At 31.3% G+C, this 26,981-nt stretch overlaps 2 protein-coding genes across 5 annotated transcripts in view; one reads left to right on the top strand and one right to left on the bottom strand.

The window, feature by feature from the left end:
• Window positions 1-16,909, bottom strand: part of LOC105347277 (uncharacterized) — a 24,302-nt gene extending 7,393 nt beyond the window's left edge. For 2 of the 3 annotated variants that reach the window (XR_010714478.1, XM_020074908.3), the window contains exons 1-2: window positions 16,609-16,909; window positions 13,205-13,256 (exon numbers count right to left, since the gene is read on the bottom strand). Coding sequence is in view for 1 of the 3 variants with exons in the window: in XM_020074908.3 (XP_019930467.3) it covers window positions 13,205-13,256; window positions 16,609-16,614 (58 nt within the window). In the remaining 2 variants the exon portion in view is untranslated. Of the gene's footprint in view, window positions 1-1,768; window positions 1,960-13,204; window positions 13,257-16,608 lie in introns of those variants that run through there. The other variant, XM_011456276.4, reaches the window with a different exon arrangement.
• LOC105347276 (PHD finger protein 10) lies at window positions 2,109-26,981 on the top strand. Of its 2 annotated transcripts, none has more exons than XM_011456274.4 (15): window positions 2,109-2,191; window positions 4,197-5,099; window positions 5,412-5,549; window positions 6,076-6,197; window positions 10,678-10,761; window positions 14,112-14,179; window positions 14,556-14,624; window positions 18,817-18,945; window positions 19,506-19,615; window positions 21,929-22,061; window positions 22,834-22,929; window positions 23,320-23,428; window positions 24,339-24,451; window positions 26,009-26,169; window positions 26,428-26,981. In XM_011456274.4, the coding sequence occupies exons 2-15, from the start codon at window positions 4,198-4,200 to the stop codon at window positions 26,648-26,650; spliced, it is 2,457 nt and encodes an 818-aa protein (XP_011454576.3). In that variant the 5' UTR covers window positions 2,109-2,191; window position 4,197; the 3' UTR covers window positions 26,651-26,981. The 2 variants fall into 2 exon arrangements, with proteins under 2 accessions (XP_011454576.3, XP_065942533.1); XM_066086461.1 differs by lacking the exon at window positions 2,109-2,191 and adding an exon at window positions 2,317-2,357.

Below are 26,981 nucleotides of genomic sequence, written 5' to 3'. Positions count from 1 at the left end.
TCTAATGATAAATTTGAAATTAAATTCTTAAAGCAAAATATATTCAAAATATCAACATTTTACTTCTAAACATTACTACTTTAAACAATAAAACAAGCTTTTACAAAACCTATTACATATAAGTACAGTGTTAATTTTGATAAAAAGTAACAATAGTCACAATGGATGTCGCATTAGAAGAAACCATTTGCGATTCAGTTAAATACACATTAACTTCGTGAAATCAACATTGATATTCCACGCATAAAATTGACATATATGAAATAAACATGTTTTTAAGAATATATGTGAGACCCCCCCCCCCCCCCCCAAAAAAAAAAACCAACAAAATTTACTTTCCTTCTGTGCATTGAGACTCAAAATATTTCACAGAAATTAAAAGTACATGTGGATTATCTTCCTTGTGGCAATTGGGGATAGAATTCTCAGAATCGTAAGGACCCCAAAAAATGATCTGGAGCTTTCCACGTAACAAATAAAATAAATTAAAATGAAATGAACTAATTCAACTAACGGTCGAAATGACTATAAGTGTCGATTTCGTTGTTTCCGGGCCACAAGAATTTTTATCATCATATTTTCTTCCATTTATTTTCTTGCCGTTAAAAAATATATATAATTTATTTTAAATTTTCAATATAAATACAACTTGCACACGATTAACGCGTCTAAAAATCATTATGGCGCTTATATAAGTATTATATTAATCTTTTATCCACTAAACACTTCATTTCTGGTACTTCAAATTTAATTGCATATCTTTGCTACAGAAACACACTCATCCCATAGCTACATAAAGATTCTATATTGATATATCACTTTTTTTTGGTGCGAAATAAAACTTTTTTTCCTTGTAGTCAACAGATGCTTACCCAGTTTTTTTTCTCCGAACACAGTGGGCAAAGAAGGTTCGTTAGTTACCACAGATTTTCTTTGCGAAACAAACGTGACTTTATGAGAACCAAGGATATGATGGAGGGATATAGATTCCTGTGTACAATGTGCCCATTATTCACCATGTTAAGTTATTTATTGTATTATCATCTTGAAGAAAATAGGGCCAAACAAAAACAAGGGTATTAGCTTGAAAAAATATAACCAAAAATAAAATCGAGAGAAATCCGTTTAATTGAATTATTTTGACAAAAACATTACTATAGCTAGTACAGCAAAAATTGATTAATTTGAAATATTTAAAAACTAAAATTATTTCATCATTTTTGTATCCCCAAAAATGCCATTTATTTCAATTTGTTATTTAAACTAATGCGTGTTAAAAAAATTGTAGCAATGGTAATTTACGATATTTCGAATTAAATTCAAATTTTATAAACCATACAAATACTGTTTAATGCATATAAATTTGATAATATGAGAAGTGAAGGTAGAAGTGATTTTTCTTAAAATAATACAATCAAACATGATAACTTATATCACAAAGCTGTTTCATTTCGTAAAATTGAGTGCTAAAGTTTCTGCAATATTTGGATGAATACATATTTTTAAATTATCAAACAAATTGGAATGAAATTTATAAAAAGTATTTTTTATGTTCATGCATGTTTTGTGGAATGCTTAGAAACCCATAATATTTATCAAAATATAAAATTAAAAACCAATCTCAGGTTTTCCGAACTTGCGCTCGGAACTGGAAGCTGGATACACACTTAATTTAATAATTAATTTTAGCGCCGATTTTAATCCACGTTCAATAAATAATTACTTACTTATCACATATTATTTTGTACATTTAACGTCATTTACGCACCTGTTCTCTTTACATGCGTAAATTTCGCAAGCAGAGACTCGGAGAAAACGTCATCGCCACGAATCGTAATCGGCCAGGCGTAGTGGCGATTACGGGTGGCGACACTGTCCCTCTAGCGTGACCTTTTCACAGCAGAGTATCAAATGGACACATTCTCCACACAGAGTTATCGTTCCTTTTCTCAATTTTCTTGTATTAGTTTCGTAAAATGATTTAAGCATTCCTTTAAATTTTTTACACCTGAATGGGTAAAAATATCAATATTCATATGGAAGAGATAAAAGACTCTGAAAATAACTTTCACTTTGGCTTATAGAGTGAACAATATATGCCTAGCTTTAGTACTCTTTAGCATTTGAAGATATATAAGTAAGTTGTAATGGCGCCTAGACGGTGATTTTTGTCCATTGTTAAATTTTGCAAGTAAGATTGAAATGAACCAGGTCGTTATTATTATATTTTTCTGTTGGAATAGTCTCGGATAACATTATAATGATTTTATATAGCATTTTCTCTTTTTACATCATGTCTTTATCTTTGCATTCATGTAGAAATAACACAAGATGTTTCCTGCAAACTCGGGACTTTTGTAAGACTCCAATCTGTCTGATATTTTCCCTTCTTAAATAATTTATTCTTAGGGAATGATAACATTAAGAAAATATTTATGATGCTTCTTTATGATTTGCTTTTAAATCATACTATTAATATTGAATCGTAGAATAAATGGACAAACGTTTTCACCAAAACTCGTAGTAGTCTGACAAAAGAATGACGAGGCAAAATAAATCTACAATTTGAGCACATAATACTCAAAATTAATATTTCTTGCTGTTCATTACTATTTAATCGACAACAACAGTAATTCTACAACCCCATTTATGTCATATGATTATTGATGAAAGCTTTTTCTGCATTCTATGTCTGTGCTTTATACAATGTACTTGCAAGGATGTATTGAACACAGTATTGGACCAAATAAATTAAACAAACTTATTTATGATTTTATTACAACAGAAGAATTACAATGGAGGATATCAGCGGATATTAGTTGCAAGGGCCTCAAGCGTTGTTTAAAAATTTCATTAATGTTATTGTACTCAAGTACATATTAAAACTGCATGGTCTGTTTAAGGTATCTCTTTTCTCAATGTGTTTGTATTAAGAATTTCTTGTAAATTATACATCATTCACATTGAAAAATGCAGACAAGTAATACTTAATATTAACAAAGAGAAAAGGGGTTCATTGCTTATTCTTTTGAGCTATGTGACATGTGGAAAATTTACATATTGCCCTTAGAATATGCTTACATTCAAAGATGAAATCAATTGATTATAGTATATAGAAATTATTTTACTCTAAGAAACCTTCTGCATGAAAAATACTATCCCAAAACATTTTCTGTCTATTGATATTAAATTTATTTTCTTTTGGGAATTTCATAAAATAATATTTTTCTGTGCTGATTAATTTAGATAAATGCATTACTAGTATTACTAATTTTAAGATTAAATTACCTGTATGCTCTGAGCTTGAAACATGATTAGTAAGATATCTTAATTACTAAAATTCATTTTACAATTTTATTCTTACATAACATAATAGTACCATTGCCTTTTTTCTTCCATTTCTTTAACTTACACTAAAGAGGAATATTTTTATGGATAGACATTCATTCTAAAGTTCTTATTGCTCTCTGCACAAGTGAACCCAAACTTTTATTTGTACAATTTAAAATCTTTGTTGTCCAAATTTAAAAAAGCTGTTTATTAGAAATTACTCGGGTAGGTTGTGCTGGCCAAAGCTTTGATATTTTGTGACAAGGAGTAGGTCTATGTTTTGCTATGAATTGAGAAACCACAGATCTTTTTATAAAGTTTGCTTAAATAAAATGATGAACTTTTTATCACCATTTTCAATGCTTACATGATACAATTTTTCTAGAAATGCTACCCGGAGGAACTAAATGCTTAACAATAAATGTTAACCATATTTGTATGGCGTAGATTTTTAAATTGACTATGAAATAGGCCCTAGATGATTACAGGTATATTATTTTAAAGCTGAAATATTACTTTTTCAGATTAGACAAGAATCTTTATCACTTAAATTGCCAAAACAGGAATTTTAATTGTAACGAAAAATCAAACAACTGTTCATGTCTGTCCCTGATTTGCATTTTATGTTTACAGTAGTTGAAATTATTTTAAAGTAAACAATGACATACTATGCTGATGTAATAAAATTATGTCATTTTTTGTTATTTCATCATTGTTTATTTGAAAGAAATAAAAGATATGTTTTTATTATTGGAGAAATGTTTATCAAGTTAAAGGCTTCAGTAGTGAAAGATATCAAACGATGTTAAGTGCAGGTACATATTAAGAATTTTTTAAACATAAATATTATGAACATTATTCTTCAGAATGGAGAATGTTTCATCTCTTAAACAACCAGAAGGAAGTTATATAACTTCAAATTATGAAGCTTCACAAGCAGCCCAGCAAGGAAACCAGTCACTTACTTCTCAAGGGGTTGACAGTTCTGTACGGGTGCCACATGATGGCGAAAGGGCATTCAAAGCAATTTCGGAAGGAAAGGCATGGTCAGACAAAGCAGTTGTGCTGGAAAACAAGAGTGCGTCTCAACTGAGCACAGGTTTAAGTCAACTAGGTGATTACTCTTCTGGTAGCGACTCCGAGGAGGCAGAGAATTCTAAAGCTGCAGATGAGGCCATTGAATCCAGAGTTGCAGATACCCAGAACAAATTTTCCTCTGAAACTTCAGAGCAGAGTAAAGTCAGTGGTGGTGATTCTAAAAAAGTAATGAATATCGATGAAGAAGCTATGGAATGTACAGAGACCAAAGAGGAAATTGATCCACAAAGTAAAGAACTTGAAGCAGATGTCACCAAATCACAAATCATTCAAGACAAAAAGGAGGATGCGTCATCCGACAAAGATGACGACAAAAAATCAGAGGTGGAGCCTTCACAAGATGTTTCTCCCTCAATACTAACAGACAGGGACCAAGACCTTGCAGACCCAAAAGCTTCAGCAGAAAAGTCTGATGTATCTGAGCTAACAGCTTCAGAAAGAAGTAAGAGGTCTGAATCAACTGGGTTTGATGTGCAAGACCCAGTGGATACCCCGGCCATAAGGAAGCCTTCAAAGGTGGAAATGATCGACGAAGAGTCTAATGCGAGCTTTATCAAACTAGACGGTAAAACAAAGGATTCTCCCTTGAACTTTGATGTTCCACCCTCTCCATATGGAGTGTCGGAGATCTCAGAGACACCCGGACCAGGGACCCCAGCCTCTGTTGTCAGGTACTGCATGAACAATTGATTCTCACTTAAATTTCATTGAAAATTTGTGTAGAAATAGCACACACATGAAATTTGACAAAGACTTTATGTCGAATTTAAAAGATGTCACAGTAGTCCATCAGAAATAAATATCTTTAATAGTGGAAATTTCATGTAAAATTAAGTAAACATAAAATATTTTATGCTAAATTCTTGTATGATTTAGATGTGTTTACTCTTATCACATGAAATTTCTGCTTGAAAAAAGAATGATGGTATTTCTACCTGTCACTAGACTATAATTACGATTTGTCTTTCTGCCTTATTTGCTAGCAACGGAGACAGTGTTTCCTACCAAGCGTTTGACAACTTTGGACCTCCTACTCCATCGTCAGTGGCAGATAACTCATCGATGGGACCAACTCCCTCAAAACGGTCCAGACTGGCTGTTTACACGCCCAGCCAAGAACAGTAAGTGTGCCTTGCAGAGTAAAACACACTTTTAACAAAGTGCCAGGGAGAATGGCAATTTTGCTTTGTTATAAATGTAATTCGTTATATCTGTCAAGTTTACAACATGTAATAAAGTCATGGGGAATGAAAATAGGCGTCAATTCATTATAAACATGTTCGCTATAACCATGTTTTACTATAATACTGGTTTATAACATTTCTCTTTCCAGATGATTCTTACAAACAAAATTTACGGAATTTTTTGTTTTAAAATCTGATAATTGAAATATGATTTTGAAATTTTGAAGCTAAAAAATTTTGAATGAAAAATTGATACCTGTGTACATTTGTATGAAGTTTTAAACAACAACACTTGAAAAAAGTGCATATAAACTCACAGGTCTGTAAAACCAGAGAAAGTCTTGCATAATTCTATTGAAATTAGATAATGTGCCCATGCAGTATAAGCATATGCTGTTGTCATATAATTTTTATATAATTTTTATATATACAGTTTTAGAATGTTCTGAGAAATTTATTTCAGCATCACAGCCAGTAAGTTATTTGAATACCAATGGCCAACAGACGGATCAGGGGAATATTACATGCTACAAGAACAGGTCTGCGAATACCTGGGAGTCAAATCCTTCAAACGGAAATACCCAGGTACTGAAATTATAGAATTCTTGGCAGAATGGGTCTTAGAAAAATAGAAGAGAATTGGCAAAATATGTTTGAATTATCCATGTACTAAAATTATAGAATTCTTGGCAGAATGGGTCATGGAAAAATAGAAGTGAATTCTTGGCAAAATATGTCTGAATTACCCAGGTACTAAAATTATAGAATTCTTGGCAGAATGGATCTTAGAAAAATAGAAGTGAATTCTTGGCAAAATATATCTGAGAAAAACTGAATTGAAGTTTTTGAAATTGACCATAAGAGATAGCCTAGGTTGTGCTATTTTTCTGTTATTAGTGTAAACATTATTCATTGCATGAAAAGAAGAACGTGGATACAATACATTTTAAGATGAATAAGAATTTATGCAAAGGGATTCGGAAACAAGTGTAATCACTTATATTAATCTGTTTCCTTATATTAATTACATTGATTATACAAGAAGCCTGCCCAGCTGGGTAATAGGTCAGTAAATATTACATTTTATGTGAGATTTAAAAATTTAAGTAGAATAAAATGTCATTCATGTTTTTTTTAATAACAATGATTAATTTATTTAAATAATCTTATTGTTTAAAACAGTTATATAATTTTATTTTGTTTTCAATGGCATTCATTTTATATTACTTTTTTGGGTTTCAACTGTTTAGCTTATGTCTAATCTTTTAGTACATTTAATATAATTATAAAAAAAAATATGCATTGAATACAAATCATCTTATAAATGAATGTTTAAGGGTAATCACATTGTTGATTTAATGAATATCTAACTTATTCTATTTGCATTTTAAGTATATTGTAATAGTTTAGAAACTTTAGTTCACAGAAACTGTAGCTATGAGAATCTTTCCTTGAATGGAATGTTCCAAAGGGTGTCAGGAGGAAATGTGTGTCATCCTTGAATGCTATTATTGTTATACATGCATCTAAATATCAGTCATGATATATTATTAAACTATTTCAAAATATTTGGATAGGTATAGATTTACATCTAAATTTTAGAATTGTTTGAAAAATATTTATTATTCAATTTCATGTAATATTTTTTAATTACTAGTACAAGTTAATGATGCAACTGTTTATTATTATGATTAAGTCTATAGCTTGTATCAGGTGATTACCAAGAATTAGATGGTAACTGATTCTTTCAAACCTGGTTAATTGCAAAAGGCATTTCCATTTTCAGACTCTTTTGATTATAATATTTCAATTTTTTGTAAATCCAATATAAAAAATAAAAATCAAATACTGGTTGAAAAAAAAAGAAGTGAAAATTGTATATTAAAAGCATGTTATAATGACATGGATTTTGAATATTAAACATGAATTGCACGCCTTAGGCTTGGGTGACTTGTATGACGGTAGTTAAAAAGAACCTGTTATTATAGATTAAACATACATTAGAATGTGCAATGTATTTAAACAAAAAATTATATCTGATATACTGTAAATTCTGTATTTATGCAAGTACTTAATTCCGTGATTCCGCTGTTTTGAATTAAATCATGAAAATATAAAATTGCGAGCACCAATTTTTTTTTATAATTTAATATACGGTAGTTCAAAACTACCTGATAAATAAAAGGGAGATTTTAAAATCTGCAACGATTGCTTCTCGCAATTTTATGAGGATATTAATTCCTAGCATTTAATAAGGAATCTACATGCAATATATGGATCGCAAAAATGCTAATTAAATAAACCTTTGATGGATTATTTTTGTTTACAATTGTACTGAAGACAACCAGTTCATAAAAAAATAGTAAAGTCTTCACATAATTAAAATTGAAACAGGGAGATATGATAATGTACCAAGAAATACAATGTACCAGTAATAGGAGATGTGATTTATTAAATTTTATTTAAAAAAAAAAGTTTTTTAAATTTACTACTGACGTATACCAAGTGTATTTAAATTTATTCAATTGTTTTGTAGTACAAACACAAAAGAAACAAGCAATTAAGGGAAATATCTGTATTTTGCAAATAAACTTAGATCTCAATATTTTAAAACTACATAAAGTGTGTTGCTATTATGTCAATATGAAACAAGTAGCGGTATGTACCTACTATAATTTATATACTAGTGCTAGCTTGTCTATGAAGTCTGTACTCATCATTATGTTATTATTATAATGTAAATTAATATCATATAATCGTAAACCTATGAGATGATTGTCCTACGTAAATAGAGAACTTGAACTCCAATAATATAAGAATATACCAATATTATAAGAATATAAATTTGTTTCATTTAACACTCATCGTTCAAAAGATAACGAATGTAATACTGGTAGCTAAAAATACAGAAAATTGTGCATATTCAGATGCATAATAAAATTACTCTTTTTCTCAATAAGTCTAATAGCCACAGTTGCAAAAACTTGTGCAAATGCAGATGCATAATAGAATTACTCTTTTTCTTAAAAAACGTAATAGACAGAATTGCAGAAAATTGTGCATACGTACGCAAATGCGTAATAAAATTACTCTTTTTCTAAAATAAACGTAATTGCTATAATTGCAGAAAATTGTGCATATACAGATGCATAATAAAATTACTCTTTTCTCAAAAGTTATACAAAAACACAACCTTACCTTAGCCTGGCATAGTCAGAGATTTGTGTTTGTGCTGAATATAATGCCCTTTATTGTGTAATTTATATTGGAGGAAAAAAATCAAGAGTCATTTGTACTGGCTTCAAAAGGTTGGGGAGGTTATTAACCATGATGAAAATAAACAGAATTATGTCTTGGAATTATTTCGTAATTGAATCAATTCATTGGTTCTTAAATCTGAAGTAATGATGATAATGAAAATCAATACCATGGCCCAGGGTCAAACATTAAGAATTCATGAAGAAGTATTTACTTGTCACTTTTTGAAATAAGCAATGTTATTTTCTTTGGTAATTCACAGTTCTGCGGAATTCACCCCCTACCCCCTTACAAGTTCCAGTGATAGATTTTATTGAAAACTGATAGACATTTGTGTGAACAAAGAAAAGTTTAACTGGTAATGAATACATAGTAAAAAAAAAACCTGTATTATATTATCATATATTTGTTAAACTTATAATTTCTAGTGTCCAATCAAATGATAGGATATTTTTTTTCTAATAATTTCCTTTTTTGATATGCTTATTTGATGCAAACTCTGATTTTTATATTTATTCATTGAATTCAACAAAACAATATGATAGGGGGATAAGAGTATAAATTTTAATCTAAAGTTCCAGATCTAAAACAATTATCTGTGCACTAGCTGTAAAATAAATTAAGTACTTGGCTAAATGGTTCTTAATGTTGAATAAATTAAATTTAGAAGCAATTGCAAAGGACTATGTGTGGTATTATGCATTTCTCGCCCCCAGAATTAAAGTTCTATAGAGAGCTTTAAAAATAAGGTTGAAGATAGTTAAAACCATATTAGAATTAAGTATGTAAAAAGTGATCTCCCCAGTGATGTCATAATGTAGAAATGTTGCCATGAAGATTGTTTTATTTTTTGGTTAAATTATTGTTTTTAAGCCAAATATGGGTGTTTTCCGATGGTTTTTAACTGGGAAACATAGAGCGCATGCGTGCTCAAGGAACACTTAAAACTATGATATAAATATTTATATGAATAAAAACATATGTTAAAACTGTACTTGAGCAGACTTGTGCTCCATACTTCCTAAGGCAAAATATGATGGAATATGACAATATTTCATTAGTTTGCAAAATCGCAGGGATTATCCCACTTTAGTGACGTCACAGATGAACAGCTGTTGGACAAAGATGACAAATTTTAAGGACAATGTTATAGACAACCTCTGTTTCAGGAAGATTTGATTTTGATATGATGCTATTTTAAAATTGGTAAAATTGGGGGGGGGGGGGGCAGATATTTGACATTATCAAATGTATTCCTTTGTCCTTTTCTCCCAATCCTACTCTTGAATAAAAATGAAAGAAAGTGATGTTGAACTTCTTATACACTAACTTAATAAACTTACCATGCACATTAGTACCTGTATATTGCAGTTCATTTTCCAGTGGAAGTGCATTTGCTTTTCACTGAATTTAGACTTTACTGGTAATTATTCTTTTGCAATTTTAGATATATTGGTAAAATTGTGTTGAGTTGACATTGATGTAATTTCTTCATTCGTTTTATGCTAGCAATTCATGAAAAGGAAGAAATTCTATCTTTCTGTAAATTCATTTTTAACAGAAGATGCTGTCAAATAGATTTTTTGTATGCAAATACATTTACCCTAGTATTGCTGAAAATTTTGACAAGAAATTGAAATAAAAATGGATTTATAACCATAAAGTTTTAGAAGAAAAAGAAAAGAAACAAAACCATTTTCTGTTACAGGTTTTCAGATGATATAACAAATTACCTAACAGCTAGTGTGTGTAACTTTAGACAAGATAATTTTGGGGCCTCTATGATTTTTTAAATTTTTATTTACAGATTTGTTCCGCAGACAGGTGGACATTAAGGAGAGAGTGTTTCTGATGGATAAAGGCGTTGTTACGGAGGGGCAGGCTGATCTAGGTAGGTGTAATGCTATGGCAAAAAATAACTTGGGCAATAATTTCTTTTATCAGTCGTTTTTTAAAAAATTCTCCAAAAAAAATTAAAAATTGATTGGTAGGTCGAAATAAAAGAAAATTTACAGAGATATTTTTGCACAAAATTTCATAAATGTATTAGTGAATTAATCATCCACCTCAATTTCATTCCCAAAGACATTGAAACCACTTCAAATGAAAACCCCTTTTTTAAAAACTTGTTCAAGTTTCATTATCTATACGCTGATTTTTTGAATAAAAAAGTTTGATTGGCTAAAATTATTCACCTGACTCCACAATTTTTTTTTCTTCAAAATCTTGAAAATTTTGGTCGTTTGGTCTTTAAAAAATAACTAATAAAAAAAGCGGCCTTATCTATTATAAATGTAGGTAGGTCCATGTACATTTAAGACAAAGGCAGTTATACATACACCAGGATGCGCTAACAGATTAGTGCACGATGTTTACTGTTGATCAGTACATTAAATGGTTTTTGAATTACAAAGATCTTAATTAGTAATTGGAGAATTGTTCTTATTTGAAAATCAAAGATACTCATCTTGATGTAGGCAATATTAAGCTTATCTATAAGGGCAAAGGTGCTAATATCAATGGGGAAAAAATATAAACCAACTGATCTGGAGTGATTGAAAGCTGAACTTGGTTGGTAAAATGTTTATTGAATGACAAGTAGACTGGATTTGTAAAATGCATATGTCAGACAATATTAAGTAAAAGTACAATGTATTTTCTTAAATAAAAATATTTGAAAAGATATTAGGATGAGAGAGAGACAGAGAGAGAGAGAGAGAGAGAGAGAGAGAGAGAGAGAGAGAGAGAGAGAGAGAGAGAGAGAGAGAGAGTTGTATTTTTTAAAAGGCACTTTTGCTACCAATTAATGAATAAGCAATGGAATGTCAAATAACATAGTACTATCTGTGAGTTGCACTTATCTGAATCAGATATAATAGTTTAAACAAGTTAGAAAAAAGGTTGTCAGATTTTATATTTTTTTATAAAAGGAACTTAACAAACTGTGGAAACAAGGCCCAAAATAACTTAACACACATAAAACAACATCTGGAGTAGTTCCTTTTTAAGTGGACATTTAAAATCAAAATTACAGCTGGAAACTTAAGTCTGAAAAAAGAAAAAGTGTCCAGATGTTTTGGGCCCCTTCCCTTTTCTTGTAAACAGGAAATGCTGTAATATGGTTTGCTACCCCCAATGATGAGGTTTTGTAAAGTGTTTATTCATTGATAATGTGGTAGACACCAGTCTTTGAATTATGAATTTGGCATTAAAAAAAAGATTGTCCCCAAAATGCCCTTAAACACTATTGATCTGCCTCCTTTCAAATTTAGGAAATTAATATTAAATAAATTAGAATTGATTTACCTCAACAATCAGAATTTGCACTTGTGTATTTTACCCCATAAAAGTAAATTGCATAAAAAAACTGATTTAATTCAACTTACAATTTAAACAAATATGATAAAATCAATGGGCCTTTCAACTTACCAGAGGCAAACAAATTCAGGGTGTTCATTCATATAGGCAATCCTTGATTTAGAGTCAGTACCCCCAACTAAACCCAGCAATTTTATAACCCACCCATCTCTCTGGGCAGGAAATGAACATCTCTTTGAAATCTAATATTCATCACTATCGTTATTATATATTACAAATTTTCCGTGAGAGCCTATTATGTACGGACACAAACAAGGTAGCGGGACTCAAGCTGAGTCTGTTTGCTGTTTGAAATTGGATAAATAGGACTTGTGGCATTGTGGCAAATCCCAAATGCTGAAGTTGTAGGGTGACAAAAGTTTTTATTTTGTGTCAATATTGATATTTCATTTTTTGGTTCATCATTTTCATGTTTTTACAGAATTTCATGAAAACATTTTCCTTTATTTGCTCTTTTTTGTTCCATCTTTTTTAGTTTAAATCTCTTTCTTTCTATAAAATTTTCCTTCTTAGCCATACATTTTCTTTTTTAAGCTATATAACTTAATTTTACTGGAAACAGCTACAATAACTTAATTTCAGAAACTGTTATTTCTTTTTTTTTTTTCTAAAATATTCTTAGCTTTATTCATTAAACAATTTTAAACAATGGTACATCAAAATTAAGATTACATTTGACTTATATTTTATTCGATTTAATGTTTCCATTTTTCACCATTTGTTTTATTAATAGTAAAAGTTGGTTTTTAAAGTATTAAGAGGCTAGAATTAAGGAATTTTGAAGCAGAAAGAGTATTGCACAGTCCATTATTTTCTAATATATTTTTTTTTGCAAACCTATTGTCTTCATGCCCAAAAAATCAGATAATATGAGAGAGAGAGAGAGAGAGAGAGAGAGAGAGAGAGAGAGAGAGAGAGAGAGAGAGAGAGAGAGAGAGAGAGAGAGAGGTTTTCACCTGTGAAGGGGTGTGACATGTTCTCTATGGGAAACACAGCTGTTGATTTCACCTAGAACAAAGACAATCAGATATAACTCAATAAACAAGGAGGAAATCCTGATGCAGCCCTGGGTAACCCCCCCCCCCCCCCCCAGTCAGGACTGACATTGTTAATGTGTCTATCATATTATCAAATTTCATTTCATGTTTACACCAGGGTTGAGGAAACAGTGTCTCTAATTATCAGCATATCTGATATCAAATGTGATCCTGAAGTCATTATTTTACATAGGGTACCCCACCAGCAAATCATTACGGACTTGAATTGAAAACCCTTTTTGATACATACTGATAGTTCAAATTATGGTGTCACAAGCTAGTGTGAGTAAGCTAATATAGATTGCATAGGAAATATTAAACTAAAATCAAATAATATGATGGGGCAATTTTATAAATTTTAAGTATTTAGCTTAATAATCAGTTTATTTTTGGAATTTTATTGTGTGAAAAAAATTAATCATAAGTGTAGTGCTTTAGAGCATCTGTGTGTGCATAAAGTCATGTGATTATTTTTAGAATATAAAATTAAATGCATGTATAGTTACCCCCCCCCCCCTCCCCATTTAAACATGTATTTAAAATTCTAATCTATAATGGGAGGAACCCCAACACATGTCAAAAACTTTATTTTATTTATTTTATTTACCAAAATTTTAATTTTTGACTGTGAATATTATACGTAGCATCATATGTTATTTAAGGGTTTGAAATCTTTTCAATTTTTATGGTATACTTATAAGATATTAGTTTATCCCCCTTCAAAAAACAAATAAGAAATGAAAAGTCGCATAAAAGAGTATTTTTTAGATCCACATGTACCAGCAATTCTGCTTTGTAATGATAACTTTTTTATCTTATTATTTAGGTTTGACGGCACTAAAGAGCGATGAAGTCTGTGACCTCATGCATAAAGACTATCCCGAAATGTATCAGGTACGGTCGCACTAAAAGTGAAACTTAAATTTCAAGATCATCTCAGTCAAGTAGAATTATAGTTATTGTTTTATAATCGTAATAATCTATATTCTTATTTGAATAACACTATTGACTGCATGTATACTTCCGGTAAATGCATCTTGATCAAATTGATACAGTGAGGGGATATGCCTAAAACGTTCTTTATATCAAGTGGTTGTGATGTAATGGTATGGAATTCAAAATTGAGCATTGCACACCATACTTAAGTTCTTCACTTCTAGACGATTTATCTATAGATAAAATTGTCTAGCTTATTCCATATTTATACATGTTATTATGTATTTGTTAGTAGACATGGATTATTTTAATATTTTACTTTTTTTCCCCCCAGGAATATGCTGAGGTGTTACATGAACGACAGAAACAGAAAATCAGTGAAAAACACAAAGAATATGAAGTGGTAGGAACCGCCTTATCTTCTAGAACCATTTTAACAAGAGCTTGGACTTTGGGTAGTTGTGTCAAACAGCATTGTGATGTAGGCCTGTCTGTTTCATTTCTGGCCACTCAGCCATGGCTCTTTGAAATCAACAAGATTTGTCTGGCTTTTGAGCTAAGACTATGCAATCTCAATCTCTCACGATTTCAAAATATTATAACTGAAATGTTTTAAACCCCTATCTGATTTCAGAATCCTATTAGAGGGGGGTTTCTGAAAAATATTTTGACCCCCCCCCCCCCATGTTCATAACCTATCTGGCTGCAGAATATAGTCCCCCGCCCCTTCTGATTTTCACATCATATTATATAGAGACTTAAAATTATTATGGCAGTCCAATTTTGATCCCCTCTGATTTTCATATTCTTCATGAGAGTTTTTTTTTAACACTGGGCTCCTTCTGATTTCCATTTCCTGTTTGAAAAGGGGGAAGGTTATTCAAAGTTTTATGACTTCAAATTTTTAAACCCAAATAGCTTAAAGCCATATTTATATGGTATTGGTATTTGCCTAAGATATTTTTTGGTGCAAAGTTCAATAATTTATAAGGATATTTTTTATCCTGATTTCAATATTTCACAGGGTTCAAAATGTTATATGACATGGGTATGACACGTTTTTAAAAGGTTTAAAAGGAAGAGCCAGAAATTACCATATAACTTGTACTCTAAGACACAATCTAATGTTTGATGTCATAGCATGCACTTTCTGATCCCAAGAAGATATAATTTTGATAATTTCAAAATTATTGCCAATTTGTGTTTATTATTTCCATTCTTAGAGAAACCCGGGGGGTGGGGGGGGGGGGGGGGGCTTAAGTCTTTATCACTGTTGTTCTGTCTGTGTGTTGGTCATTCTGTCCCAACTTAATTTTTCATACTTTTTTGGTTACAGTTGGAAAATTGATTTGGAACTTGCCCTGTAGCTTTATAATGATATTATACAAATCAAGTTTTAATTATTAAGGTTGATCAACAAATGAAGAGAAAATTAATTTTAAACGAATTTTTTTTTCTTGAATAGGGTTCATCCTTAAAAGATTATACACAGAATTTTCTGAAAACCTAACTGGAACATAAATCCACATTGAGGGTAGGGGGACATGTATTGCTTAAGCAATACACACAGAGTGCTGATTTTTTTTTATATAGTTATACAGAAGAGATACAACAATTAAATAATCACACTCAATGAAAAAAAAAAAATTAAACTATCACTATCATTCCCTCTGTTTTTGTTCAATTAGATGTTACATGCATGCAGATATAAAAAAAAAAATTGTGTGTAATAGAAATTGTGTTTGGTACGTAGGCCAAAAAATGTATCTTAAATAGATACTGTGCATGGTACATGTAATACTTTGGCCTTGTGTGTAAGAAGTGGTTAACCATATGAGATGTCATTGGATGTTGGAAGATTTGCATGAGGCCTGCACTCCTCTTATTTATTTATTTTTTCATTCAAAATTGATGGGTACATGTAAATAGCTGGTAGGAATATTTCATGATGTTGAATTTGTTTTGAAGTTGTAAAAACTAAATATACAAAATGCTCCAAAACAAATTTTTCACATCTTGTACAAATGTTTATTAAATAAATATATACGTAATAGAAATTCTAGAAATTAGGAAAGTGATTATATAACATGATTGAAAATTTATAGAAGAAACAAAAAATAAGAATTAATGTAGAAATTTAACTAATGGTAAACATTATTCTTATGATATATTACAATTTTTTAAAATAGAATATTACATGTGCCACTGATTTTTCACCCTTGAATTTAGTGTGCTTTACGTTGATAACAAAGAAATTTTGAATAATATTATCAGTAATGCTGAAAAGTGGCATATTGTACGATATTTTTAATATGAGTTAAAAAATAGGAAGGTTATAAATATAATCAAACTGACAATGATATGAATAATATTCTTTAAATACATACAAGCATGCTGAAAGGTGTCCTTTGTCTTTTCCTGGAGTGTAGATTTTCTCTGTGGTCAAATCCGGTGTCTCTTAGTGAATGCTACAGTACTGCAGTTGTTCTCTTCATCGTGTTTATACAACTGTTATGTTAATTTTATTAGAATTTAACTATTTTGTTGTGTGCTTTTTTTTCACAGAACAACACGTTCAAGCTAGATCATAATCTTTCTCGAAAATGACGACTTTTTGGGGGGAGGTATTTGGTGTCACCATGACAATGTACTTTCGAAACTTAAAAAAACAATGACCTCACTAAGTGCTCCGTGGCCACTTCCCCATATCAGGAAAAAATATGAAACATCCTCTTCTTCTCAGGCAGGAACACTTCCTAAGTTACGGTTTTCCCGTTCAGAAGTTGTTTCATCATATACATGTATCTTTCAGCGAGCGAGATAATGAATGCAGCTACATTTAAAAAAAAAAACCTCATTTTGTGGTCTTTAACAATGATGCGCTTACAAGTGCCTATACATTGTACACGTTTTCATGAAGGTCACAAAAAAGGTCAATTGACTATTATAATACTTTCTTAAGATTGTTCTTAATACTTTGTTTAATTAACATAAGTATTGTATTTATACTTACAGAAAATGAGTCAAGCAATATAAGAGTTCAATGAATGAAAACAAAATACTAGTAAATTTAAATGCATTAAATTGAGGTGAATTTTGTATCTCAGTTCAGTAGTGATTGTTTCATAAATTAAGGTACAAACTCTCAGTATATATTAACTTAAGAGTAAGAGTTTAAAGTGAAAAGACTGATCTAGGTGCATTATCTGAAAATCTTTCAGAGAGAGAGAGAGAGAGAGAGAGAGAGAGAGAGAGAGAGAGAGAGAGAGAGAGCAGGAAAATTATATCAGCAAGGTTATTTCAGCTTAATTTGCTTGAAACTACCAATACACTTATCACTTTAAATATTCTTATCTTGAATTCTATAGCTTGGTATAAAAAAACATTTCATATTCTCTCAACCATCAAAACTACAAATGACAAATTATATATTTTCACACTAAAAACCGAGTGTACATACTCGATTTGAATAGAGGACAAGTTGAAAACAAATCTTGCCATGAAATACAATGTTTGTCTATGGCTTTTAAAGTACTTAAAAGTTTTTACAATGAATTGTTCTATAATTTAATTTCCACATTAATCCATCAATTAACTATATGATTATTTTAGGTTTTGGAGGAGCGTAGTTTTATTAAATGCCTCAGTAAGTGCAAATCAAAGTCATTTAGAATAATTTGCTATACTTCAAAGTTCATTTTTTGGATATAACAAATTACATGTAAGAATAAAGTAAAGTGCAATCCACTGATCCCTAGGACTAGGCTGTGCATTGTTTTTTTAGATGTGTATCATTTTACAAATTAAATTTTGATTTTGTCAGTTTTCTCAACATCCCATTTATTTATTTTATAAGATTATAACCAAAATAAAATATACCAGTATTGGCTCCTACAAAAATTGGAGACAACCAGTGCAAAAATGAACATCTTATTTTCGATTCTAAAACAACATCATTTAAAACTACATGTATGATAAAATCGTGATCAACTTTGAGACTTGCTACCAATTCATTTTCACATATTTCCTGGGTTTTCTCATAAGAGACGAACTTCAAAGCAAATATTTTATGCATATATTGAAACTTAAAATATTGGCTCCAAATTAGAGGAACTAATTCGTGACTAAGCTAATCAGTAAATGAGGAAGATTGCACTTAATTTAAAGTGCGTTATTTTATGTACATTTTTCATGGAATCTTTAAGTAAAGGATGTACTTATGATATAGTAACTAAGCTAGCTGACCGATATTTAAGGTACTTACATGAGGCCATTTAAGTGCAAATAGGTCATATTGGCAGATAAATTTATTATTTTGGTCCCTTGTTTTTTCCCAATCAATTTTCTCAAATTTTCATCATATAGTATGTACATGAATTTGCAGGTAAACAGTTTTCCTATAATTATGATTGAAGATTTCTGTTGTGTTCATTTTATTTCTCCCACACATACAACAAGCTATACTGAGAAATTTTTTTCAGAATTTCCTGGTGATGTCTTTACTGATTAATTTTAAGAATAATAAGAATTACTGCAATAAAATGATAAAAAAAAATAGATTTAGGTGTTCAAAAGTTTATTTTAATTTTTTTCAGCCCAAGCTTGAGAAAAGTAAGATGAGTCTGTATATCAAGAAGGCCATGAAGTCGGCTGCTGAGTGGAATTCTAGCTTCCAAAAAGAGAGGCGAGAGGAGAGGAAAGCCTACCTTGACCTACAAACCTTTGTAATTATTTTTTCTTGCTACTTTTTGATGCTTCCCCCTCCCCCTCCCCCATTATTTTGCTTTGTATTTTTTTAAGTATTTGAATTTGTTACTGGTCACACCATGGTGGTTTGTTATGCTTATTAATTTTTAATAGCAGTTCGCTTTCATCTTCAGAGCCTTAGACATATATTGTTACAGCAGAAGTGAATGGTATATTGTCTATTGTGGGAAAATAACGGTTTATTCTATTTTGATGTTTTCTGCTTTGAAATTTTTTAATAATCAAATAAAAGAAAATGGCTGGGGTTTTTATATGATTGAGGATTGCTTTGAAATTATTGAATATTGTCGTCTACTACATAAATTAGTTTATACCAAAAGGTCTCCCACTGATTGGTTCATAGATCAAAAAAAAATTATGAATGAATGAGTAAATGTCGTACAACTTTTTTGTGTGTGGTCTATTTGAAATGGTAGTAAAGGGTTTTTTTGTTTGCAGATCTGGAGTTTGGGTTCAAAGAAAACCAGTTGAGTGAATTTCTCCTGGCTGTCAATCAATGTTTACATTATTGTTTCAGAATATCCACTACCCCCAGGGTCGATACAAGGTGCTCCCTAAGGAGATGACAAAGCCCATCCACTACCCTGTTTCTCTCATTCCAGGCCAATTTCAGAATTACTTTAAAAGGTAGCTATATATGTGTATATATATTTATAACAACTTCATAACAATCTCAAAGGGGCGTGGTCACGATTTTAGTCTAATTCTATTTTTCTGTTTTATTATTGACAATGCTTTAGGAATGCATTTTTAATGATCAAATGAAATTTGAGAGCCAGTAGATAAGTTATAAGCAAGACACAGAGCTCACAATTCTTTGTCATGTAAACAAGGCTTGTGCCCTGTTTTTGTTTACATAGGTTTGATTTACCTGTAAAACATCTTTTTTGAGCAGATTTGTCAATCTTCTTATTCATTTTCAGCATAAGTAAACAGTTTCTAATGTTTAACACATACATTTCAGGTCTAAAATTTAAAATTTCACTTTAACAATCAAAATGTAAATAAAAGCTTTGTTTACCGGTACATAGCAAAGAATTGTAAGCTCTGAAACTCGCTTATAACTCAATGAATGACACTCAAATTTTGGTTGCCTATTTAAATGCCTTGCTGGAGCATTGTAAGCATCAAAATCGAAAAAAATAATTTTTGACCAAAATCGTGACCATGCCCCTTTAATCCCGCAATTGCCCTTTGCATCAATTGAATAAAGGTACCCAAGAAACCAATGCTATATCTTGTCAATGTCCCAAGGTAGTTAGCTGACAATCGGGTGAATTGTGACGTCTGTATCTTTACTTCATTGTTTATGCCATGGCATATCATAATTAAAACTGCAGATATGCACTGAAATCTGTCCCAAAAAAATAAACCTTTGTTTTTATTCGGCCAACTGTGATATTATGTTGCAGAAGAAACAAAACTCATTATAATTGTCTTCAAGTGGGCTACATTCTAGACTAAATTAGAACCCGGGAAAAATAAAACTTGAAAACATCAGCTAAAACAATTTTAAAAATATTTCAAAAGACCAAGTAAGGGAAGATTTTAAAGTAGGCAATTAATTATGTCAAGCAGGTGGCTTCTAATTCTAGTTTGCCCTCTTAAAAATTTTAACTTTTCCATGAAAAACTTCCCTGGGCTGGTCTTTCTAAACAGGTCTAAGGAGGCTGGATGGAAAACAAATTAGACATCAGATCTACCTTAAAACTTCAACGTTTTTAGCATAAACAATTATTTGTTAAAGGAAAATTCCTATAATTTACTTTAAAATTGAATATTTTCCTTTATATGAAGCTCTTCTCCAAAGGAGATAATTATGTAGTTACAGTGATATTTTAGTCAACATCAGTATTTCTCAAGTTTTGTTAAAGATAATTTTATTCCTCATATAATGCACTGAATATGATTTTCAATTTTATGGAGATCTAAAGACATTTTTATTGACATTTGATTAACTTTTCTTTTAAAGATTCATTTAGAATAAATTTACCTGTCTATTAAATATTAGATAATTAAAATGTCGCTTCCACATAGATACCTGTATGGTTCTGAATTACCAAAATATGAGGTGGAATAAAAATTATGTGATCTATATCATTGATGCTGATGAGTTAAAAAGATATGAAATATTATATGTTTATGAATACATGTTTTATGAAAAATTATTTTAGCTTAAATGACATTTGTAGTTATGACTATTTTTTAAAAAGCTTTTGAGAAAATTTCTGATCAGGAATTTGATGCAACATTCATGATCAATGGATAAGGGAAAAACAATTCAGAAAAATAAATCCATTCTTCAGCCTGCTTCATTAGTATCCTTAGTATTATATAATGGATTAATTTCATTTCAAATGAGGAAAAGGAAAAAGATTAAACAGTCAGTTAATGCAATTACTACTCCTAAAAATGATCTCTCAGATGCACGGATCATAAACCTGAATGCTTACAATATATATATATACACGGTAACATTGTTTACCGACTCTCACACATTCTTATAAATCATAAGTACTTTCCAATTAAATGTACTCAAAAATAATTCCATGCTGGATTAATCTGTGTAGATCATCAAGTTGATATGCGTGCAGTTCCGTGTTTTTCCGAGCAATTCATGATTGAACCATCTAGATGGTTTTGATGGACATTTATATCTGAGGATCTCGAGTGTGGTTTTTGATGATGCCATCAACAAAGAGTTTAAAAAAGGAATATTCCTCCACAAATCCACGAGTCTTAATTGTTTTTTGACACAAAACAGGATACATTTGACTCGTAAAACAATTCACACAATGATTACCTTCCTGGAAAGGAGGTTAATTTTTATATTAAATCTCGTTGAAGAATCTTCTGAGTTAGCAATTGTGTGAATTGCATTCCAATTTTTAATAGGAAATTGATCGTTCATGGTTTTTATTTTCATTTTGTTGTCCACAGATACTCGACTGATGAGCTCAAGTATTTCCCAATGAACACTGCCATGTTTGATCCTCCTAAACGAATGGGGACCACCCTGGCTAACCCTCAGGAACAGCCGGAACCAGAGACTGCCTCAGAGGAGGATGAAAATGTCAGTACCCCCGCAGCATTCCTCCATTTCTCATACACTCATTATTGCCTTTCTAGCATAATTATTCATTCATCATGCAGGTGCCCATGCATCTAACTTTGTACATTGAAAATTATTCTTGTCCTTGTTTTAAATTGAAGCTTTTAAGTACTGTAGATTCTTAATTTTACGTGAGTACTTAATTACGCGATTAAATCATTTTGCATTAAATCACGAGAATATAAAAGTGCGAATGCTATATTTGTATCATCGGTATATGAGGAATTATTCATTTAATTAGGAATCTACAGTATTTCAAAATAGTTTGAACTCAGATTCAATTGCTACAAACTGCTGTAAATGTTTTATATTGGGCCTGTACAATATTTGGCAGAAATAGACTTTCCAACAATCTTTAATTGCACTTCTGAATGTATCTTTTCTGATCTTTTATTCATGACGATGTTATGATGGCATTGAGTAATTTGCTTGATTAAGTGGAAGCTCTTCTCCGGCAAAAATGCTAAATGGAAGGTTAGGTCAATATATTGTAGCATTTATTTTTGTAATTAAGTTTTTTTTACACCCACTTGCTTATTATACTTATGAGATATGTCCTTGATTCCATATTGAATCAATGATTATTTTAACAAGAAAAGGCTCTTCTAACTTTAATTAACTAAGTACAGGACACGTGTCTGGTACTCCATCTATATCTGGTACTGGCTTGCTATTCTTTGTGGTAGAACTTCCTTCTATGGAGAAATACAGTCCCTGTTTTTGTCATTTTTAGGGTTCGGGGTCAGATTCTGATTCCGATGACAGTAGTAGTGGATCAGAGGGGACAAGTGGAGCAGAGGATGGAGAGAAAAAGTCAGGTGAAACAAAGGTAAGGACAGGTGTAAATGACAGGTAATTTGATATAGGTAAGTACATGTAGGTACAACACACCCATTTGTTGAAGTTGAGAGACAGACAGGCAGACAGAGATATAATTGAAGTAGAGTTGAAACAGCTCTTTTATGTAAAAATGACACACATATAAAAATGGACATAAATTAGTCAAATGTAAAAGTAGGTGCTGGAGAAAAATAAGATTATAATGAGACAGTGAATGCATTCCTCTATAAGAGAAGTGAAGTGGGAACATAGGCAGTACACCAACTTATCGACTTTGCCCATCAGATGCATCAAAGGGTCTTTAAATGATTTGATTTTTGATGAAGGAACACACTGCATTGGGTCATAACAAATCACACGTAAATGGATCTGATTTCAGGAAGCTGCCCCAGTTGATTCAAGTGTCTGCTCTATCTGTACACAAGGTCAAAATTCAGAGGTCAAAGGTGAATCTGATCTGGTTGTCTGCTCAGAGTGCAATAAGGGAGGTAAGTCACATAACATTTACTAATTACTGAATCACAAAATAAAAGTGAAAGATAAGAACATGTTAAACTATATTAGATCAGTAAACATATGTGCTTGTTTTGAACTGCATGTGCCTCTAAATATTTGACAGTGTGTCTTAAACTTAAAAAATATTTTGAATATAAAATGTATCTGTATGGAAAGCTGAAATCTGCTAATGCTAAACAATGTATTCATAACGAATGATGATACAAGAATTGTTTATGTATGGCACATGTACAATTACCAATAAAATTAAGAAAATGGTTTAGGTTTAGTACAAGATTTAGCGGCATATCTTAAGTGGGCCTTTTCTTCACTGCATTTATTTAGAATTAGATTTCAGATCCTCTGAATGTTACATAAAGAAATCAGAGGTTACCTTAAACTAAGTATTATACATGTGCAATAATTTTATAATCTCTGCTTGCAAATTTTTATCATTGACGACCAGTCATCTATTCTGTGGAAGAAAAAAAAGTTCGGTAATTGTAAAATTTGTGGATAAATTCTCATGTGGCCATTCTCAAATAGCGTACCGTAATAGTATAATACTTGATTTACAGTACTGTAGATTCCTAATTAAACACGAGGAATAAATATCTGCGTAAAATCGCAAGAAGTACATCTTGTATATTTTAAAATCTTGCTTTTATTTTTTGACATATATGTAAACAACATGAAACTATGATAAAAATTCACCATTTTGAAAATGTTATGTTCTCGCGATTTGATGGAAAACAGTAGAATCGCAGAATTAAGTACTTGTTTAAAATAAGGAATCTACAGTACCTGGATTCTAACGGAACTACAGTAAGCATGTGCTACATTAAATCTGTCTTCTGCACCACTACACACATCAGTTCCTGTCACATATTTCTCATGCTGTAGGTCACCCGGGCTGTTTGGACCTGACCAATGAGATGGTGACCGTCATAAAGACCTATCCCTGGCAGTGTATGGACTGTAAGACCTGCGTGGAGTGCATGGACCCTTACGATGAGGCAAGTTGTCCAAATTTAAACAGTCATATACAATTCACTTTACTTAAGGAATAAGGAATCATTCTTTGAGTATTATGAGGTGATAATTTTTGGTTGGGGCGCGATCAAATCCTATAAAGCCCATAGATTTAATCATGCTGGGACCAAAATTATCTCCTCATAATATTCAAAGAATGATTCCTCATTTGTAATATTTACATAATTTTTAGAAATTTTAAGGTAGTCCTATACTCGGCACTAAATGGGCTCAAACATTAAAAGCTTAGCTTTAAATGATAAATATACATTCTAGCAATACATATACAAAAGAAAATATGCATGTTTGTTTACATGCTAGTTTTTTTGTTATCACCTCTCAGACGGGTGTACCCCCTTGCGAAAATTATTGACAATTATGAAATTTGCCAGACGTCCGTTTTTCCTTAAAATAATTACCAATTTTGGGAAAATTAGAACTGAACATACAAAATAGAGTATAAATATTTATTTAAGCCATATCTCAGCAATAATTTTGCGCAAATTTTTGTAAGTAAGTACGCTTTATGGACCTGATGTATCAAAATAGAATACAAAAAATGCAATGCTAGTATCGCGTTTGGTAATTTTTTTACTATTTTATGGACTCAAACTTAAATTCATGGTGTTTATTCTATAGATTGACATCTTAGAAAAAAGATTTGGTAAAATAAATTATATGTGTTGACGGATTACTTTTCACGCTTATAAGCTCTAAACCAAGTAGACCCTGACGAAAAAATCCGTAAAAATCACATTTTGCTACAGTTTTCTGCCTAGATCTGTCAACAGTGTTAGATATCATTTAAACATTAATTAATTGACGATTGATTAAATTCGAAATAGCTTCTGTCTCTAAATTTAAACAGGTTTTAGTAAAGGAAAAAGAAAAATTTGGGGGGGGGGGGGATCAAAACAAAGAAGATATAAGCACACCTGAGATCCTGGTTAATCAGAAACTTTGTTTTTCATTTTACTTTAACAGAATCGAGTTTCTCAACATTAATCGTTTCTATCTCTCATAGAATACATATATTACCGTTCTAATTGCTTATTATTGCCATTGTTTACAACAGCGATGTAGAGCAAAATCAATACCGGGTATCAAAAACGCTTTGTAAAAGTCGAACCAATTTTGTAAAATCTGTATCATGACGTAGTGCGATACTCGGACTACTTTAAGAAATATGAATGGTCTGAACACGGATAAAGCTGCAAAACAAATTGTCCAAGTCAAAAAAACATACCAGATGTCAGGAAAATTTTGCATTTATCTGATTACACTTATCTCCCTCTGTGTTGGGATTTCCAATTCCCAGAAAATAGGTCTACTGAAGTTTTTTTTCAGATGTTAAAGATTTTAAAACTTAAAGAAAATAAGGGACAAAAATTTAAAAGCTGTATATAAAGTACTTTTACGATCCTTGTAAAATTCATGACAAAGAAAACTTGAAATACAGTGTCTGTTTTTAAATATTTCTCCCATGAATGAAAACATGTCTTGCTATATTTTTTAGACATGTATGTATTTTTAATTGATAGGACAAAATGATGTTCTGTGACCTGTGTGACCGAGGATATCACACCTTCTGTGTGGGGCTAAAGTCCATCCCCACTGGTCACTGGAAGTGCAAAAGCTGTAAGGGACCAGAGACCCCAAAACCGTCCAAAAGCAGCAAGACTCCGAAATCCTCCAAGTCCGGGTAACTATTCATTTAGAGTTGTCTTTCTTGCCCCTCTTCATTTCATGTATTCATCTTCATTTCATGTATTCAATGGTTGGATCTAGATTAAGGTTTTACGAGATGATACATGTAATCTAATCTCAAGAGTCATTGCAAGAGAATCAATACTTAGAAATGTACTGTATGATAGTTTAGGTTGCTAGTACATGAATCTTGCAATTCAAAAAAAGAAAATCAAGAAGTGTTATATTATGAGCATTGCTTTGTGATTTTCAGAACAGGGAAAAAGCGAGGAAGACCACCACTGAAGAAGAAGGACAAGAAGAAGTCAAAGAAGAAGATAGAACCTAAAGAAGAAGCAGAGGCTGCAGAGGATGACACAGCAGAGACGAAGGAGGATGAAGAGGGTGAGGAAGAAGGTGGTGAAGAGAAAGGGGAGGAAGGGAAAGAAGAGGAGGAGGAAGAAGAAGAGATGGAGGCTGAGGAGTCTCAGGAGTGAAGAGGAGGAGCGAAGACCTCTGAAGAGACTGGAGGACAGGATTGATTGACCCAGCAGCAAAGCTACAATGGAGGCTTTAAGCACATGTTAAATGGCAAGAAGGAGGGACATTTTCTGAACTAGCTTTCAGTGTTAGACATGTGGGAAAAAAATGCTTGGCAAGTAGAAAGATGACAGGTACATGGCACATGTTACATTTATGTAAAAAAAAAGTGCTGATTTGTCAGTTATTTAAACAATGAAAAGTACAGTATCAATACAGGTGTACGTGCATGTATGTTTTTTTTTATTGTGATCTACATTCTTGTAATAAAGATTCATAAAATATTGA

Source organism: Magallana gigas, chromosome 6 (assembly GCF_963853765.1).
Source record: "Magallana gigas chromosome 6, xbMagGiga1.1, whole genome shotgun sequence".
Taxonomy (NCBI): Eukaryota; Metazoa; Mollusca; class Bivalvia; order Ostreida; family Ostreidae; genus Magallana; species Magallana gigas.
This window is presented reverse-complemented; position numbering and strand designations above follow the sequence as displayed.

Coding starts and splice junctions, on each gene's coding strand:
- LOC105347276 (XM_066086461.1), top strand. CDS start 2,332: ATGTTTCCTGCAAACTCGGGACTTTT. Junction 5,100..5,411: donor ACCCCAGCCTCTGTTGTCAG/GTACTGCATGAA, acceptor CTTATTTGCTAG/CAACGGAGACAGTGTTTCCT. Junction 23,429..24,338: donor CTCAGAGTGCAATAAGGGAG/GTAAGTCACATA, acceptor CTCATGCTGTAG/GTCACCCGGGCTGTTTGGAC.